At 31.7% G+C, this 19,166-nt stretch overlaps 1 protein-coding gene across 1 annotated transcript in view; it reads right to left on the bottom strand.

Annotated features, from left to right (window-relative positions):
* The window catches only part of LOC129231049 (TBC1 domain family member 2A-like), a 105,815-nt gene extending 102,845 nt beyond the window's left edge, over nt 1-2,970 (bottom strand). Inside the window, exon 1 of the mRNA XM_054865297.1 lies at nt 1,953-2,970. Coding sequence (XP_054721272.1) covers nt 1,953-2,082 — 130 coding nt within the window. The 5' untranslated portion in view covers nt 2,083-2,970. The remainder of the gene's footprint in view (nt 1-1,952) is intronic.
* Nucleotides 2,971-19,166: the final 16,196 nt, after the last annotated feature.

Raw genomic sequence — 19,166 nt, 5'->3', positions numbered from 1 at the left:
TTTAACTGGAATCCAGCTGTCCAGTATAATTTGGCGATGAAAAATTACATAATTGTGACTAGTAAAACAAAAGGTTAAAAATAAATAAAACCTTACTGAATGTATTTCGTATAAATGACAGCAATTACTGAAGTGACGAAAATTGTGGACAGTTTTCGATTTAAAAAAAGACATTGTATGTTTAAATAAAATGTTACGTTTCACAATATGAAAAGTCGTATACACATCATTTAAAAAAAACTTAATGCTGAATTTAATAGAAAAAATCAAATATTTGGATCTCAAAAGAAGTTCGAGACATTTTGACACAGTTACGGGTTGGATCGTGATGTCTAACTTTCCTGGTCAATCGCTGTTCTTGCTCTCGAGTCCAATCAAACCATTAGCAACTTCTATCAAAATCTGAAATTTTTACAATTAGTAGAAGTCACTATTGTGCTCGGTTCTGATGATGGAAGAGAGTTTCTTACCTAATCAAATTTTAGGTATTGCCTCAAAACCTTTTTTAAAAATATTTTAATTGTTTTTTTCTATTGAATTCGGTACAAATTTTCATTAAAATGATAGATACGAGTTTGCGGTTTGCGAAACTTAACATCTTTACGAGCCTCAAAATTAAAAAAATAATAATAATAATAATAATCACTACTGTACATTGCATTTTCATTAAAAATCCATCAAGCTTGCGGTTTTAGACTAGTTTAGGTGAAAATATTACAAAATGAAACAAATAAATAAATATTATTAGTTTTTATAACGGTTCAACCATATTCATAAAAAATAAAAAGCTAAAATACCAGGGTGGCGACAAGCGTAAATGCATTTTATGCAGTTTCACCTTAAGAAATTTAAATTCTACCTTTGGAAAACAACGTGCCGGAAAAGTGCAATTCGAAATCAGTTTACAAAACTGAAAAATCCTTTCAGATTTTACACGCAAATTAAGCTAAGAAAAAAAAAAACTGCAAACAGTGGTAAATTTACAGGTTTTTAGTGACTTCCCTTCGAGACCAATGTGTCACGGAGGCCTCTCAAAATAGCAACATTTGCGACAAGGTAATGACACTGCATTGAAACCGTTTATCAACCAATAAGACCCAAGCAATACTTTAAAATCACGAAAATGTCCTAGCTTTCTTCAAAAACATCCATTTTTATTATGCACAGCAGTAATAAATTTAAGTGCCTTTAAAAGTTTTCAAATTACGTCAAAATGGTTTTCATGTATCATTTTAAAATTAATTAGAAACACAATTAGAAACTACAAATGCGAAATGCTTTTACTTTTGCGTCTTGAATTTGTCAACAAATAAAATTGTTATGACAATTTGTACATTTCATTATTGCTACATTAAATCAACAGAGCACATTCTCGAAGGGATTTACATTTTTTTCCCACTAAATATATAGTAAGCTGCTTACTTATTACAGAACTTTGAATTCCCACATACTCGTAAAGTATTTGTTTTGGAATTGTAAATCCGACTTTTAAGAAAAAAAATGCATCCTTAATTTTAGCCAAATATTTACTTTTTTGATCAATTATTTAACATTAATGGATTTCATATTTAAAAATAGTTTAAAAGGTAAAAACAAAAGACTTAGTTCCATCCAAAAATTCTACAGTTAACATTATTGCTGAAGATCTAATCAGTATTTTTAGATTATTATTAAATCTGCGTACATAGTTTTCGCAAAATATTTCACGTAATTCACAAAATAGCACTTTAGAGAATCTTATCAACAAACTATTTTTAAAAAATGATGAAAGAAAAATTTAAACCAAATCTGAACTATTTGGCTTTCTTTCTTATTTTTCGACGAGCAATGCTGACTGACGATATAAAGTTTATTCAGCTAATACATCCTCGACCCCAATAATTTGCTTTGGTATCTGGCAAGTGTTATTTACAGCTACCCCGAACAAAATATTAGAAACTTAGCGCACTTACCTTTTAGTAAAACACTTCGTTCAAACTTTTTAGAAACAAAACTATCAGTTAACGTCACGAGAGGTCCACTAATTGTTGTTTGAATATTTGTCGGCGAGTCTGATCGCGATCGTCCACGAGACATCGTCATCACAAATAAAACTCTGATGATATGTTCTGTTTTATTAATCTTTTGGAAGTAACTTCGAGATTCATAGACAAAAATATTTTTGAAGTTTATATCATGCTGTTCATGCCACTTTTAAAGATATCACGACAGTTATGATTTTTGAAGCAAATACTTATGTATAACTTTTGTAAAGCATATTTAAATTGTTGGATGTGTCGGAAACTTTAGTTTCAAACACAGTTTCAGCACATTGAAATTTTATTTATTTCCCAATAGTAGACTATATTTTGATAATTGTAGGATATTTACAACTCACGAGTTACAAACTACAGTTCAAAATCACCAGTAATGGAAAATAATCACGTACGCTGTTGGATGATGACCGAATGAACTTACACAAAAAACTAGTCGGCAACAAAATAATCCTTGTTGTTTTTTGCTTTCCATCACATTATCCAACTGATTGTACTATTAGTTATTGAAATCAGCAAATAACGGTATCGGCGAGCTGATTACTTCAACTGTTGAAGTAACATCAATTGCAACTGAAATATATTTTTTTGACTTCAAATTCAGTAAGATATTAGCATTTCTGTAAAATTTCAGTGGTAGTTGCAAGTTCCGTTAAAATCCTTAAATTCCTATGAAATAATTATAATCCTTCACACTCTTGACATTAACGCAATATTTGATAACATCCAACAAGCTTAATGATTATCACCAGTATCAATGCACAAGAAATTCCAAAAATATCTACATCACATATTCGCCGGCACTGATTCTCGCAACTTTCATTTTTAAAATGAACAAGACGAACTTTTTCCACATAAATCCAGTCCAGAGTAATCCACAACTTGCAAATGAATCCACACAAACCGGGCAATATTCCGCACGCAATGCGAACTACAATACTCAGTCCGCAGAATTCCAGCTGTTGGACTGAACTCCAGATAATCGAAAGCGCACGCAGCTGAGGGAAGAATTATTGAGAATATTGTGCACAGTATCTCGCGAAAGACAAGGAGAAGACCTTGTGTCGGTGAATCAGCCGGGATCGCCACAGTAACAGGTGGCCGTGACGTCAGGTAGTTCAGATTGTTGCCATGGAAGATTTTTTCACTGAATTTCTCATATGACAGAATCTGCTCAGGTTGGATTTTTACTTCGGAAAAGATTCGCTGTGCGGTTCAGATTTCATTAGAAAATTACAAAAGTAGAAGATAGAAATAAAACTCTTAATGTGGTGCATCAAGAATTTAAGAAAAATGGATAAGTTCCAATCTATTAAAGATTTAGTGTAAATTGATTGCTTTCAAAGTCAAGAACAAATTATACTCATTAACTAATACGTAACAAAGAGACGGAACACAGGGCACCCGCGGAAATGGCACCCACGAACTTTTTTACTGCGTCCAAGCAGTTGTCGGATCAAGTGCTTTGACCGCACGGAGACAGTGCCTTTTTTTTAAATTTTAAATAAATAATTTTGCTTTTAAACATACTGGCATTTACATAAGGCTAATTTTTAGGTAGTTTTCTTCATGCAATTTTAAGCAATAAACTTTTGTCAATCCCAACTTGCACCTTTTTATATTTAAAAAAAAAAAGAAAGAACGAAATACAGGGCCTGGAAGCATCGCTTTCTTATTTAAAAACGGAGTAAAATTCATTTTATGATTTCGAATAGTTCTTATAATTATTATTTTTTCTTTCAATAATAAAGGTACATGCCTAAAATTTTGGTGTACAATTTTGTAAATCATATCAGTTAGGTGATGCCCCATCGCCCATAAAATACAAAAGTTTGTTTCCAACCACAATTTGATGATTTTAATTCAATAGTCCAAGATCCCACTAGGTTTGACCTACCCCCATTGAGTTCCCAAAAATTGTTACCATAGATAAAGAGTAAAAATTGTGAATAAAACGCGTAATTAAGAATCTATTTCTTTCGCGTAAACTAATCAGGGTTGTCAAGGGGTTGAAAGGTGCCATAAAAAAGTAGGTAATTTACCCTCATCGAGTTTTCACAGAAATTATTCATACAAATGAAGATTAAAAAAAAATTACAAACACGATGGTATAGGGTTGTTATTAGTTTCAGTAATTTAGTAAACTTGCAAAAAAAGCTATATTTTGGCAGATCTTGCAGAAAATATTATAACATTAGAGGTCTAAAATTTTGAGGTCTTAATGCACACACAAAATATGTACACATTCAATATATTAATTTTCATTAGGACTAACTACATGGGAAACTATTTTTTTTTTTTTTTTTTTTGAGGTAACGACGGTTTAAAAAACCAAACAGGCTTCTGTGTAATCATTACAACAGGAGCATTGCATTTGCCGAAATGCCAATTTACTCTCGTAAATGTTGCCTCTAAACAAGCAGAAAAGTTTGCTTTTATTCCTTAGACCTTTTAAAAGTAATCAACCTCAGTATTTCGTTTAGTTACGAATCACCAAAATTAAGAAACCTGAGAGGATTTGGAAAGTTTTTGGATAACCATACTAAACTGTTCACCAAATTATTATGCAATAAAATCAATCCTAAAATAAAGTGCACTATTTATTGAAGTTTTAATCCTTAGAGAAGATCCCTTTCCTTATATCTAATTTGTTGTCTACTTCATCAGGACTGCATCAGTCTGCAACGAATAGAATATCTCTCATGGATGTCGAAATAAGCCGCAATAGTCTTATTATAATGCTTTGATGGGATTGGACCACAGCCAAAAACTAAATGGTGTCGAACAGATGCTAATGACACCGAATATGAAGTCCACAACATCCAACCACTGTAATAATTGACTTAGCATTATAAAGTACACTTATTGGCAAGTTTATGGATATATAGAGTAAATACTTATTTTATCTTTTATTACGGCATATTTAACAATTTTAGAGAACTGCATCTGTATTAAAAGATAGCATATTTTAACAGTTAATGCCTTATTATAGAAAACAACAGACTTTTTTTTTTTTTTTTAAATGACTTGATGTAGTGTTATATTTTCAATGCACAAATTTGTTTGATTCCTTAATCGTTGACATTAAAATTGAGAATGGAATTTTCTTGAAATGAATCTTCACTTGACTACTTATTATTCATAAACTAAAAGCACCTTTCTAGTCATGAACATACAAGATTTTCTCAATAATAATGCGAAAGTTCATTTGAGTCAATTAATTTGAATAATTCCGTTTTTGTTTTAAACAGTTCTATCCTACGAAGGTTGCAACATTTCCTGCTTTCTGTTCTGTCAATTCAGAAAACGGAACATTTCTACGTCCCGCAATATATACGTGGAAAGAGGGACAGGCTACCTGTAAATAGGACGTATGTTCACCTTATAGTAGGCCTAACAGTCCTATTGTCTCACGCAGACTGTTTTTGGCTTTTCACTTGTCTCGCTTTTCTGAGGATTAGGGTTGCAATTTTTCTGTCAACAGCCGTTCGGAAATACCGTAGAATAGGTCTTACGACAATTTTTATTAATTTGCAATAAACTGGACTATGTTCTTGTATCGAGTGTTTTCTCTCAGACATATTTAACTAACTAACCGTCATGATACTCACATTTAATGATCTTGGATTTGAACATGTTCTCTCCCCACCAAAAATGTATTTGGTAAACCTGACGGTTTAGTTTCATTCAATTTATAATTCAACATTGTGAGTTGCAAAAAGTATGCATACTGTGTTGCGTTTTTTCTTTTTTTTTTTTTACAAAAAGCGAACACTTTAAAAGTAACGTGTAACGGAAACATTCATCATAACGGTACATAATTATTATAGTTGAAGCATTATATTTTTGGCTAGTTTTTATATTATAATGAAATACCATACATAAATGTGTAATTTAGAGGTCATAGTAGCTATCTCTTTCTTACTCAGTCTTTTGTTTTTCTTTTAAAGTTTTGGTTTATCAAGAAAGTCGAATTGGTCTTTTTTCACAAAATAACAGATATTTTAAAAGCAAAATATTTTTTTTTTTCAAAAAATGTGCTGTTATGCAATTTTTGTGTACATGTTTGACGTATTTGGCATAAAAATTTCAAAAAAGAAAACACAAAGTTTACGTTAATGGTTGATGTTTATTATTTGTTAATTCAACGGACCTTACGAAAATGTTGATTTTTACCTACCAGACAATAATTATTTTTTTAACTGTAGTAGGCAAAGCCCTTATTTAATGAACGTAGTTCTAGATTAAATAAAAGATCAATACCTTATAACTTGAAACTATACGCTAAAAATTATATGCTAATTACACTTTTTCTTCTTGTGAAAGGCGAGTGGTAAACCTCTGTTTTTCGAAAATTCTCAATAAACATATGGTGTTGCATTCTTGTTATTTTTGTTGCAATATTTTTTTTTTTTTTTTTTTGTAGTTTGCTGCACTGAGAACGTAAACAATCAGTATTTACACATTTTTCGTTTTTTTTTCTCTTTTCCTATATATATATTGTATTTTTGTCATCTCTTTTCAGTGTTACTGTACAAATACGCCGATTTAACTTCCGCTATAACTTCACAATATTTTACTGGTGTTTGTATGAAATTGTTAACGCGTTTCTTCAAACAACTTTAAAAACCCATTTTTGTAGATGCTGCTACTGACCTGCTCACCGCATAATGGTTGTCTGAACTAAAGTAATTGTTAATCTCAAAATGTTTTATACAACTGTTACTACAGCAAAGGCAATGCATATTTTTCGCTCAGTGTTCTTATACTTGATAATAGACCAAAGACTTAAGATCAAATAAAATTTAAAAGGTGCTGATGACAGTTACATATATTCAAGCCACCGTGTGAAAGACGACATATGCGAATTTCATGAGTAAGATATTCTAAAAAATAAATTGATAAACATTTTTGTTTTTAATAGCCCTTTGATTATTACTTTTTTGGTTCTGTATCAATAGATACCAACATTTTATCTGTTAGTTTTTCCTTTTTTTCATTTTTAGAATTACTTCAAATATATGCAACGTTAAATTGGCAAATGATTTTACTGATCTGGTTCTTGTTCACTTTCATATGTATTCGCCCCCTCAAAATAATTATATGAGTATTAAATTATAAAAATAAGAATGAATATAAATCAGTATTTTTCTGAATGATAGCAATTTATGAAATTATTTTACCTACTAATACTTATAACAAATTGAAGTCTTCTTCAGATTAGAAAAAAAAAATAAGTTATTAAGTGTGCTTGTCATGCTATAGAAAACTTTAAACGGTTTGTTTAAAAGCCAAAATAAAAATGTTCTCATTTAGACAATTGCAAACACGGAGAGAAAAACATTGTTTTATAAAGTTGAAACATGTGTTTAAGGATTCTGAAAATCTGAAAAAAATACTGAACTGCCTAACGCCTCTAGCAAAGCAATCTCGTTACGCGCCAATGAGATTTAAGAGTTCATAAAAAATATTTAAGCTTCTTGATAAAGTTTTTCGTGAAGGGGCTTATCATTTTTGGAAAGTTACAAATTTCATGTTTTTCGTCCTTTTTTCCTTCATAAAAAGTTAAATAAAGCAAGAATGTAGTAAAACATTTCTGTTTCATTCATGCATATTCTCTGAACTGTTCGGAAGACTTGAAAGTTTTTTTTTTCAAACCCTTAACTCTTAAACTTTTTTTTTTTTTGAATATTAAATCAATGATGTGTAATTGCACTCGTTATCATCAACTTTCTGCCATCTAGTCAGAAAATTTTCAATCCTAGATCAATGAAAATTAATTGGTTATTGATCAAAATATCTGGAGAAGGCATTTCGAAAGTTAGCTGATTTGAATAAAGGGAAATCAGATGGTATAAAGGCAAACATAAGAAACGTGGTTCTGAAATAAGATCAAACTGTTTAAAACGAGCAATAAGAAAAAATGAATTGAGATGTGTTCCTTCACCCACTTTAGGGTAGACCGGGGCACATTCACGCATGGGGCACGTTTACGCAGTGTCCATTTTTCAAAACAAGTTATAACTGGAGAGTCAACAGTTATACCATATTGATGCTGCTCTCTAGCACATATTCTCACAAGTTTGAGAGCATCAGTCGAGCTTCGGTCTAGCTTGCGGAAAGGATAATCTGTTTTTTAGCAAGTCGAGTACATTTTGTGTTAAACGTTTTGAAGCTTATTGTGAATAAATAATACTTACTTAAAAAATAAAAAATATATAAAAATTAGCAGAATTGTATCCCTTTTTAAAAATTGTATTTGTATGATCTGAAATGTTATTTTTTTTTTTTTTTTTGCACGTTCAAAATAAGTTCAAACTTGGTGACGGGGCAAATTTACGCGTTCACGTCGGAGTACCTTCACACATGCACATTCTTACTGTGTCTTACTTAAACGTGCCCCTGACACTTGTTTCGCCCTGACACTATCTCACGCCTTGTGAGTATTTTCATGCTATTTGGTTTTGAAAATCATCATTTATTTTTTAAATTAGGTTAAAAATTCGTATCTTACAGCCTACAATCATGTAGTGCTGTCTTCATGCCTGTTCAGCTTTAACTGTATGCACTTTTTAACCTGTAATAAATTTGCTTTATTTTAACGATGATAAGAAATTATGTTCAAAACACTAACAGAACCACATTAGGTGTCAAAATAAATATGCGTAAACGCGCCACGTGCCCGGGGCAAGTTTACGCAACCGACTTGGACTCAAAAATATTTTTTTTAACGGTTCAAAACACAAACTGAGCAACAATTGAATATACCAATTTTGACTACATTAATTGCTTCATAAAACCGCAATGTCTAAAATGTCCTAAGATAAAACATAAAAATTAGAAAATTCATTGAAAAAAATCCTCGTAAACGTGCCCCGGTCTACCCTACTCAATCGACAGCACACCATCTGATTCCCATTTTTTCCGAACGCTACGTTGCAAAACAAGTTAAAAAAGGCAAGCGAAACGAGCAGAGGAAGGATCCACTCAGTAGTATGTGAAACTGTATAGGTTTTATCAACTCTGCTTTTACGAGATCTTTATATTTAAAATTGTGTTCTGTAAATCATTTTGTTTTAACGTTCAGAAAAATTATAGGTTTAACTTCGCTTCCAAAAACTTTCTTGTGACTAAAAACTACTGATTGAATTTCTTATTATTAATTAGCTTTGTCCGTATTAAAGAAGATGATTGCAGTTTGGAAATATGTGAATATGTTTAAGAATGTTAATATTTTTCATGCTTAACTGCTAAGGGCACTACTGAAATGTTTGAAAATTTCCTTGAAATATTTTGCACCTTGCCAGTATTTGGTGAAGCAATGTACAAAATTTGCCACAGAACATTGCTTTTCCTCTTTACATGTTCAGAAATCATTAAAGTCAGGAAAATAGACGAAAAATGTTATTCAACAGCTTAAACTTTTACCATAAGAGAAGTGAATTTATCAGCTACGAATTCAAAGCGAACCGCTTCGAAATAAAGTGAATTTTTCATTCCAAATAAATATTTTAACTGCATAATTCATTTCAAGCATTAATAATTTTAAATGCAGTGGCAAAGTAAACAATTATATATTTGTTATAGTTTACACTATGTGTAGTTCTAGTACAAACAAGAAAATTCAGAATACAGATTTATCGTAAGCAACATTTTTTTTTAAGTCCTTGTAATTAGAGAACAAAAACGTACGCTTAGTTACCTCATAGCGAATTTTTAAACAAAATTATGGCTTTAAGCTGACCACTCATTTGTGAGTTTTGGATTTTTTTTTTGAGATATGGCATGAATAAGCGATTGACACCTTTTGAAAATGTCGAAGTGCATATTCTTTATAACCCAAGAACGACATAGACTTTGCTCTGCATAATGCGAGTGTGAGTCGGAAAATAAGTTTCCCCTGGTGACTGTTGCCAGAGCTGTGTATGCAAGTCGAACAATATAAAGAGATATGAAAGAAACGACACAACTTTTTTTGTCAACAAAAGTAACAAGCACATTGAGACATTTGTCATACCACTTGATAAGTACCATGCACATTGAGCCATTTGTCATACCACTTGATAATTACCAAACACGTTGAAACATTTGTCATACCATTTAATAAGTACCAAGCACACGGAGACATTTCTCTTACCACTTGATAAGTACCAACCACGTTGACACATTTGTCACACTTGATAAGTACCAAGCGCATTGAGACATTTGCCAGACCACTTGATAAGTACCAAGTACATTGAGAAATTTGTCATACTACTTGATAAGTTTCAAAAAGCCCTCAAGAAAAGATCTTGCTACATTGTGCGCATTAAGGAACACTACTGTTAATAAATTGTACCTCTTCTACAAGCTGATAAGCAACGCAATGTGTTAAAGGAGAAAACAACTTTTTTTTTGACTGTAATCTTCGTAAAAACTTCAAACTTAAAAGGGTGTACATTCGAGACATAGGGACAACTTTTTATTGAAAACACTAAATTATTTTGGGACCCTATGAAAACTTTGAGACAAAGGAATATTCGAATTAGAAGGCTTCGAGTTATCGAGAGTTGACTATATATTTACTGCATAATGAGAATGGGTTTCCCAAGGATGCATTTCAAACGCTTAAGCAAATGAAGCTAATCCTACTTCCTATTCATACATAAAACGCCACCGTAAGCTTTAATGCATCGAGTGAAAAAGACGTTGAAAAGGAGTATATTAAGTACATTACCGTTTCCAATTCAATCACGTTTCAGTTTACTTACTTAATAGAGAAGTGGAGGTTGAAAGTCTTTTGATTTAGTAAATTTTAAAAATAATTCGCATTTAGATAATGCTTAAGTGCCACACAACAAAAAAATACTTTTGGAAAGAAACGTTTTTAATTAGCCAAAGCAAAAAAAAAAAAAAAATAAATAAATAAATAAATAAATAAAAAAGAGAAAAAAAAGGCACTTATTTTGTGTTGGAAATGATTTTTCTTTTTCAGTTCTTTTACCAATAATGCATTTTAATTGCAGAAAAGCAAAAACAGTCTTTTGAGTCTTTGTCTTACAAAACTTATTAATTAGATACGAAGTTAACAGCAAATTTAGATTGGAAAATAATTCCTTTAAATGAGAAATGATACGGTGCACAGTTTTTTTATTCAAAAAAAAAAAAAAAAAATGCTTTTATCTGCTTTTGGTAACGTGCAAGTTTGTTCAAAACTTTTCCACTTTCTAATGTACTTGCTGTAGGTTGAGTAAGGCAATACCAAGAAAGTACTTTCGTAAATATTCATAAAAAGGCATATTTTTCGTAAATCCGTATTAAATAAGTAACGAAAATAGCTTGTACACATTAAGTCCATTTTTAGAAGTCTAGTAGTGGATTTTTCTCAGAAGGAAAAATCTTTTTTTTTTTTTGAAAGAGAGAAGCCTGTTCGTTAACAGAGAATAGATTTATTTGGATTACCAAGGATCAAACGTATTATCATCATCATCAATTTATTTACATATTTATTTATCTATTTAATAAAGAAAATTCGTGCATAAGTGCATCTTGACAGTCAGCCCCCTCATATTGCTTATATTTCATCCCCCATCCACACACACACAAAAAAGAAGGGTTGTAATTTTAATGTATATTTGTGAGTCTGTTCATGGCATTGTAGCTCCTAAACAAATGAAACAGATTTATATTTGTTTTCTCTTGAAAAGTGACTTGACCGAGAGTGCTTTTAGGAAGGATTCATTTGAGTCTTTATTTATTTTTATATTTTCTGTATAATGTTAGTGTTTGTTCACTGAAAATATTAACAGGAATGTATTTTTTCAAAGGCTTTGAAAAAATTTTAAAAATAAACTTGTTTTACAGCACGTTAACAGAACCCGTACAAAACACGGGAACTTATTTTTACTGTGCACTAAGGGCCGGATTTAAGAAAATAAAATTTGTCTTAACAATGTTATAGCAGGTTCTGTCCATGCTCAAGGAGACCGTTTGCAATATTATTTTCTCTATTGTATAGAAATCTGCATGACACACATATTAATAAGTTCTACATCCTAAATATTTTAGCTAATCAGTTTTTCGTTTATCAGTTCAGCTAATATCATTACATTTATTTATCAATAATTATAGCTGCTCCAAGTTAATTTTATCTACTTGTATTAATTTTTATTCCATGCCAATCATTTACTCTAAAAATTCTTAACTGTTGAATGTGTGAGCTAGTTTCCGTGACATTAAACTCCTTTGTCATCTTTCAATAACAATGAAGATTTGTTATCTTAATTCTAAACTAAGGATGGAAAAATGCAAGACAGAGTTGGAATTATACAGGTGCAATATTTAAAATATCCACTAATATTACCAATTATTTTTTTTACCGAGAAAATCTGTTTTTCAAAGTGGCATTATCAAGAATAAAACGGTTAACTTCTGTCCTCATTTTCTGTGACCTTCATAATATAATTTTTCTCGACAGGGTCAGCATTGACTACACGAGTTTCATTTAAATTTTATACAACGGAGTACACCTGCTGATATTTATTTGAAACAGATTTATGATCGTCAAAATAACTAAATCACTGTTCTGACACTCTCTTTATCCAACTGAATTGAAAAATTATCTCACTAGTACGTCTTTCATTCGTAGAAAGTTTTGATGTATTGAGTTTGTAATATCGAGAAAAGTCTTCGAATTTTATTCTTTCAAAAATGTCTAAATAAATAAATGAAAAACTAATTTGCTAAGTGCTAAAAAATGTTTCTGAATTCCTTTTATAAACCCTAAATTTGAAAAAGGTTTCTTTATAATCTTTTCTATTTGTGGTAGTTATACAGGTATTTGGAGCTGATTTCGTATGAATGTGGTTCCCTGAGTTCAAATATTACATCAGTGTTTGCACAGAAGCTCAAATTTTAAAGATATAACATTGAAAAATATGTGACATAGGTTTAAGTTATATCAATAAATCAAAAAAAAAAAAAAAAAAAAAAAGAAGCATGGAATTTTTATTCCTATTGTATTATACAAATAAATCAGAGCTCAATTTCCAAACAGACCTATCAGGCCGTTGGTCATGGGTCGCCGATTTTTAGGGGTCACAAAAAGACTGAAATTGTAGTAGTCTATAATTTAAGAAAATGAAAGAAAGTTAAATATTACTCTTCTTGAATATTTTACCTTTTTTTTGGTGTTCAATTGTAGGATGTTCTGCTTCTCAATAACAAGTATTTTGAATAGTGGGTCAACACCTCAAGGACCCCTGAACCCACCTCCCGTGGTTCCCTATTACTGCTTCCGTTTATAAGATTTCATTGCATAGGATCCCAGAAAAATGCTTGTTTATAATCACTCACTATATTAATCGGGCACGGAAAATATTACATACAAAGATTCAACACGTCAAACATCACGCGTAGCGCATATATGCAAAGCAAGTACTTACAAGTTGACCTTAATTCGCAAAGCGTTGTTACTAAACTTGCTAGACATTTACTTCATGTAGTAATTTTTCCTGAACGTAACTGGATTGCAGACTGACAATAGGGCAAGTATGCTGGAAAAAATCTTTGTTTCAGAAGCCTATACTTGCTTTATAAGCTCGCAAAATGAAGTTAAAACTATTTTGGGTAAAACAGCAGCATTTATCTGAAAAGTTAGATCTGCTAGAGAAAAACTAATTTCATATTTTGATTTAGAGCACAAACATATCTAAAAACCGTTCTCAAACTCTAGGCACCAGAAAAAAAAAATTCTTTACTCCCCTGTGTTATAATTTTTTCATTTCAAAATTTTGAAAGAAATAAAATATAAAACTTTTCATTGTGAAATTCTCAGGATAATATAATAAATAATTTTTAAACAGTCCGATTTTCAGATTTGTAAAAGCAATGATAAAGTTAAATATGTATGTTGGTGCAAAAAAAAATCTGAGAAATATGATTGCACATCCATATTTTATTCATTGCAAATTCTATTTTTCTTCTTTATCCATCTAAAAAATTGCAAATCTTGTTACCATATGCACTTTTGCAACCCAACGTTATTTTCGAAGCTTTAACTATAAAAAAGGAGATGAGAGCGCAAATGGAAAAATATTCTTCTCCATTTTGATGTTCAATAACTCTCAAAGGTACGATATGAAATTTTCCTGAAAAGTTAGGGAACGAAACGTTTTGAAATAGTATAGTTTTATCATGTATATTTATGAAGTTTAAGTTCAAAAATTGATCAAATTGCGCTAGCGAATATAATGTACTTTTCCCTCTAACACTCGAAATAAATCTGGTGTGCTTTAAATATTTTAGTTACTAATTTAACCCCGGTGGTATAGTTATGGATAGATAGTTTGGAAAAAGGAAGATATAATTTCCTTATATTCTGTTGGCATGTATATAAATATTTTTGTTAAAATTTGATTCACTAATGCATCTTTTTCAGGTTTTGTGTGTCTAAAAATTCTACTCCATTGTCGAGCAATCATGGAAATCAAACAGTGATACATGTCTTTAAGCTTATGACATATATGGCAAAACTACAACCTTGCTAGAAATCATTGCAAGACATTTTGCTGTTTTCCTATCTTCATTGTGCCTGCCAGTTTTTTCGCGCCTGCAGCGGCAGTGTTAAGAATCCACCAAATAGTGGCTTAATTCTTAATGAGTTCAACAAATTGAAACATACGGGATAACAAGATGTCACGAGCCGTTTAGTTTTCTGGCTTATTTTTCCGAGTCCCCAGGGACGGAACGTGCCAAGATGTTATCTGCGCTAAAAATTAGTGCGTGATAAATCAACCATTGATTTTTTGGATGGCAAACTTGAAACGTTTTAATAAATTTCTATTTTTTTTTATGGATGGATACTACGAGAGTTAATACAGAAGAACTGTTAACAACAATTTTAATAGTAAACCACAAGGTTTATTTTCATTGAAAATTGCATATTTGAGAAGAAAAAAACTTTGTTCTATACATAAGCGCTATGTTTTTCCACCAATTTTTGTAGACGCTGTATTAATTTCTGTACTCCAATGTTGTAGGAATCTGCTGCCATTCCGTTAAAGAAGCGTTTCACATTTTATTTGATTTTGTATTCGTTGCGGAAGCGTTGGCCTCCCAAATGCTTCTTTTAAGTTGGGGAACAAGTAATAATCACTAAGCTTGATGTCCGGTTTGCAAAGTGAGCAGCGCATGGCAGTTCACCCAAAGTCTGACGGTCTTCCACTTCGTTCTTCATTGTGGACTTCCTTCTGACCACCATTAAACTCCTTGCACCACTTTTGAGCGTGCTAAACGAAGATACACTTGCCGCCACGTACATGTGTCAACTGACGATGAATATCCACGGATCGAGTCCCTTTGGTGTGCAAAAACCGAATTGCGAGTTACCAAACATACACTTGGTGGGCTCAACAACGAGATCCTCCACATTAACGGCTGTTGAATCAAGATTTAACTGGGCAACAAAGCGCGGTCGGGGGAGTCGCGAGAAGGGAACATACCGGTGTTGTCGGATTTTGCCTCGTACCTTCCCGTGCATTTTCCAGCTCTTGTTACTGTTATTTCTCGATCAACATCAGGGCGGACGAGAAGCCATGTCTGCGGAGTCGGAAAATAGGGGCTCGTCTTTTGAGGGGGCACGGCTCCGAATCCGAGTAGTATAAATTTGGCATGTTTTATGGGGGTAGGGGGACACGGCGACCAAACTGACAAGGGACCCACCTTGGCTCTCGGCGGCCCTGATCAGCCCTCGTATATTCAACATTAATCCCACTGGGTTTCACTTTTTAATTGTGTTCAAATTAATCCTAATTTTATTCAATTTTAAATTTTCTGTCCTACTCACTCTCAAATTAATACAAAATGTATTTAAAGTTTTTCAGTACATGAATTTGATCTATTTAAGTTGACAGTTTGGTTATGCTAACAGGCTGAATGTAAACTATTTTTACTTAAATTGCTCAACTAACAATGTAGAGTTTATATATCTTCTCCGTAATATTAATAATGATGTAGAAAATTAAATGTTTTAAAACAAGGAGAAACATTTACAATTATTATTTTTCTAATATCAACATATTAATTTATTGTTTCATTTCAACTGTTTATTTTTTAGACTTAATTTTGTTCATTTATTTATTTAATTATTATAATAGCAATAATAATGATATTACTTCGTATTTTTATTTATTTATTCAATTATTTATTTGGTCATAAATAGTTATTCAAAACTTAGTGTTAGAAAAGAGTTATAGGAAATGATAAGACTCGAAATATTTAAATTTGATTTAATACATAAATTTTAAATCATTTTTAAGTACACTATTATACTCTGCATGCTGCTACAAGCAAGCTGTAACAAGACTAGTCTTGTCATAATAAAATATTATTTGTACTATATAACATTACATGTTTTTTCTGGTGTATCCAGTGATCAGAACACACTACGAAACTTCAAAGTTGGACAGTGAGCAGAGGTGCATACTTGATAAAAAATATTTTCTTAGTATCACTTATCTGCACATTTTAAGCTGACACAGAATAGGCAGCAAAGTTAGGGTAGGTTTTCTTTGAAATATGATGATTGTCCTTTTTTTAAAATATCTGTTTCATACGTACCACAAGCTTGCTCAAATATGTCACCCTAAATTGCACATGTAATCAATTGAAGCCTTTTTTTAGATACTATAAAGTTTAAAAAAAAGTTAAAAATAAAAAAAAATCCATGGCACAAAGAAAATGCTGTACAATTAGTCTTGCTCTGAGAAATTGGTAATTGTTTTTGATAGACAAGAAACAGAATTTATAAAGAAAAAAGGATCAGAGGTGCCCCCCCCCCCCCCATTTTCCTTCGTGTTATTAGAAACTTAGAATTCAAGCTACTTAATATGTTGCAATACTGGTTGAAAATGCAAGAAAAAATCAATTTCGTCTATAACTTGATTCCTAATCATGTATTCTCTAAAATCAACTGTGTTAGATTTTGCTTTGCGTTATCTCGCATTCTGAAATATATTGATGCATGTGTGTACTACGCGTGCAATGATGCTATCCATGTACATTTCTTTACAATAATTTCTATTGATACAATTTTATTTGTTCTTTATTATCAGTGATATTACTTTTGATACATTTATCTTATTGATGCCTCCCCTCTTCAAGAAATATTATTAAATCGGGGGATGGAACAGAAAAGTTGAAGGAAAATTGAGTTTTACATGAACGTATAAATTAGCTCACACTTTATTTCTAAATGACACCGACCTTTAGGAATTTAGTAAATTACTAAGAATAAATGAAATCAAATTATATACTCGTTTACAAACCACTAACATTGATTTGCAGTATACCACTTTCTTTGAAAAAATTATGCAAGAAATCCATTTTGTACAGCAGTGCAAAATTTTCATATGAAAATAACTTTCTTGGATAAATGCGACAAAATAATTATCTGGCGACGTAGTTCTGTCTTCGCATGACCTCCATGATCTTTAACAAAGTTTAGCTTCCGGGTGAGACAAAAGTTTAAACCGTTTAATATGTTTGCACACTTTGTCACTTTGTTTATTTCTTCTGCCAGTTCAATGACTGTTTCGTTAAACAGGCATTAGCAGATACGTCTGGGTGTGATGCATCGCAATCGCAGGTGCTACTGTCGGAAATACAGGTCGTTGATCTGTGTTGCTGATGGCTTCCGATTCCGGAAAGAATTGCAGTTGTGAACTGCCAAGGAAGTTAATCGTTAACAACAGACTTTTTTTTTTTTTGATTGCACATTCACAAGATTTTAAGTAATTCTCATACACTGCATGTTGTATGCAACAAGGGCAGATTATTGCAAGAAATCCGTTATGAGAGATACACGATGTTATCAGGGGTGCCAACCTGGGGTGGAGGGGGGAGGCCATTTTTAGCGGGGTATTTTTTAGAAGTATTTTTTTACTTTGGGGGGGGGGGGCTTTTGATTTTGGTGGTGTTTACGATATTTAAGGGCTTGCCTTTGCTCTCAGGGAGCACCCTTGACGTATTGTAGAGTAGAAAAATGTTAAATTTGAAATTTAGTCAGAGTCTTAAAGACTCTCAAAATAATGAGAGTTCGGTATTGATTAAAACATGTTGCCTCTGCCCAATTAAAAGTACGTAACTTGTCAAAATGCGCGACAGATAAAGCTAATCTTGTAGAAATAACTACAATAAGCCCAATCAAAATAAACGTAAAAAAAAAGCTTATTCTTAAAGCTATATACTAAAATAAAGTAAAACCATCAAACTAATAATTGCGTTTGCTAAATGATATACAGTGGACGCCGATTAATTGAACCAGTGGTTAATTGAATCAACCGCTTTAGTGAACCAAAACGTCAAAAACAGAACAAAATCCAGCTTTATTGAATCAGCTGCTTTATGAAATCAAAACTGCTTAGAACAAACATGATTCATATAAGTGACCGCCACTGTACAATAAATTAGATCTAATCTTGTAAACTTCCAAGAAAATAATTGCTGAAGTAGCTACGGTAAATGCTATGAAATTCAATGCTTAACTGTTACATTTTCTGTATTGACAGTTAGCTGTTAAAATTACAGATGTATAAGGACTACTGTCTTTTCAAATTATCCACATAACAGCTTTGAGCGTAAATAACAACTTTTTTTAATTCTATCTTTATCAAATTTAACATTACAAATTAACGTTACTTTCTAATAACAAAGAGGTGAATGATTGAAGAAAATAGTCCAAGCATTGGCTCAGTTTACGTCTATTTTGTTTATGCACAACATAAACTTAATGTCAAACTTTGCTCAGAGTTAAGAGTGTCTAATTGGCCACTAGAAGGTTTATGCTCTAATATCTCTCTCATTTACTATTCAATCGGCTCTTGCTTTTACACATTCATTAGTTGACTCATAAAAAATAAGAATAAAATTGCTTAAATTTTCAAGTGAAAATTTAAGTTTTAACGTTCTTTCAGCATTTTTAGCAACAAAAAGTGATTTGGTCTAATTAGAAGTATGGGTCCCCAATAAGGCCAACTCTGGGTCTTACGGAGTTGAAAACTAAAAAACGCCAGAAAACTACTATCAAACAAAAAAATTCAAATTTTTTTAAATAATAGTATAAAAATATATTAAAACACACTTCACAAATTTAAA

Source organism: Uloborus diversus, chromosome 10 (assembly GCF_026930045.1).
Source record: "Uloborus diversus isolate 005 chromosome 10, Udiv.v.3.1, whole genome shotgun sequence".
Classification (NCBI taxonomy): domain Eukaryota; kingdom Metazoa; phylum Arthropoda; class Arachnida; order Araneae; family Uloboridae; genus Uloborus; species Uloborus diversus.
The sequence above is the reverse complement of the archived record's forward strand: the minus strand, read 5'-3'. Positions and strand labels throughout refer to the sequence as shown.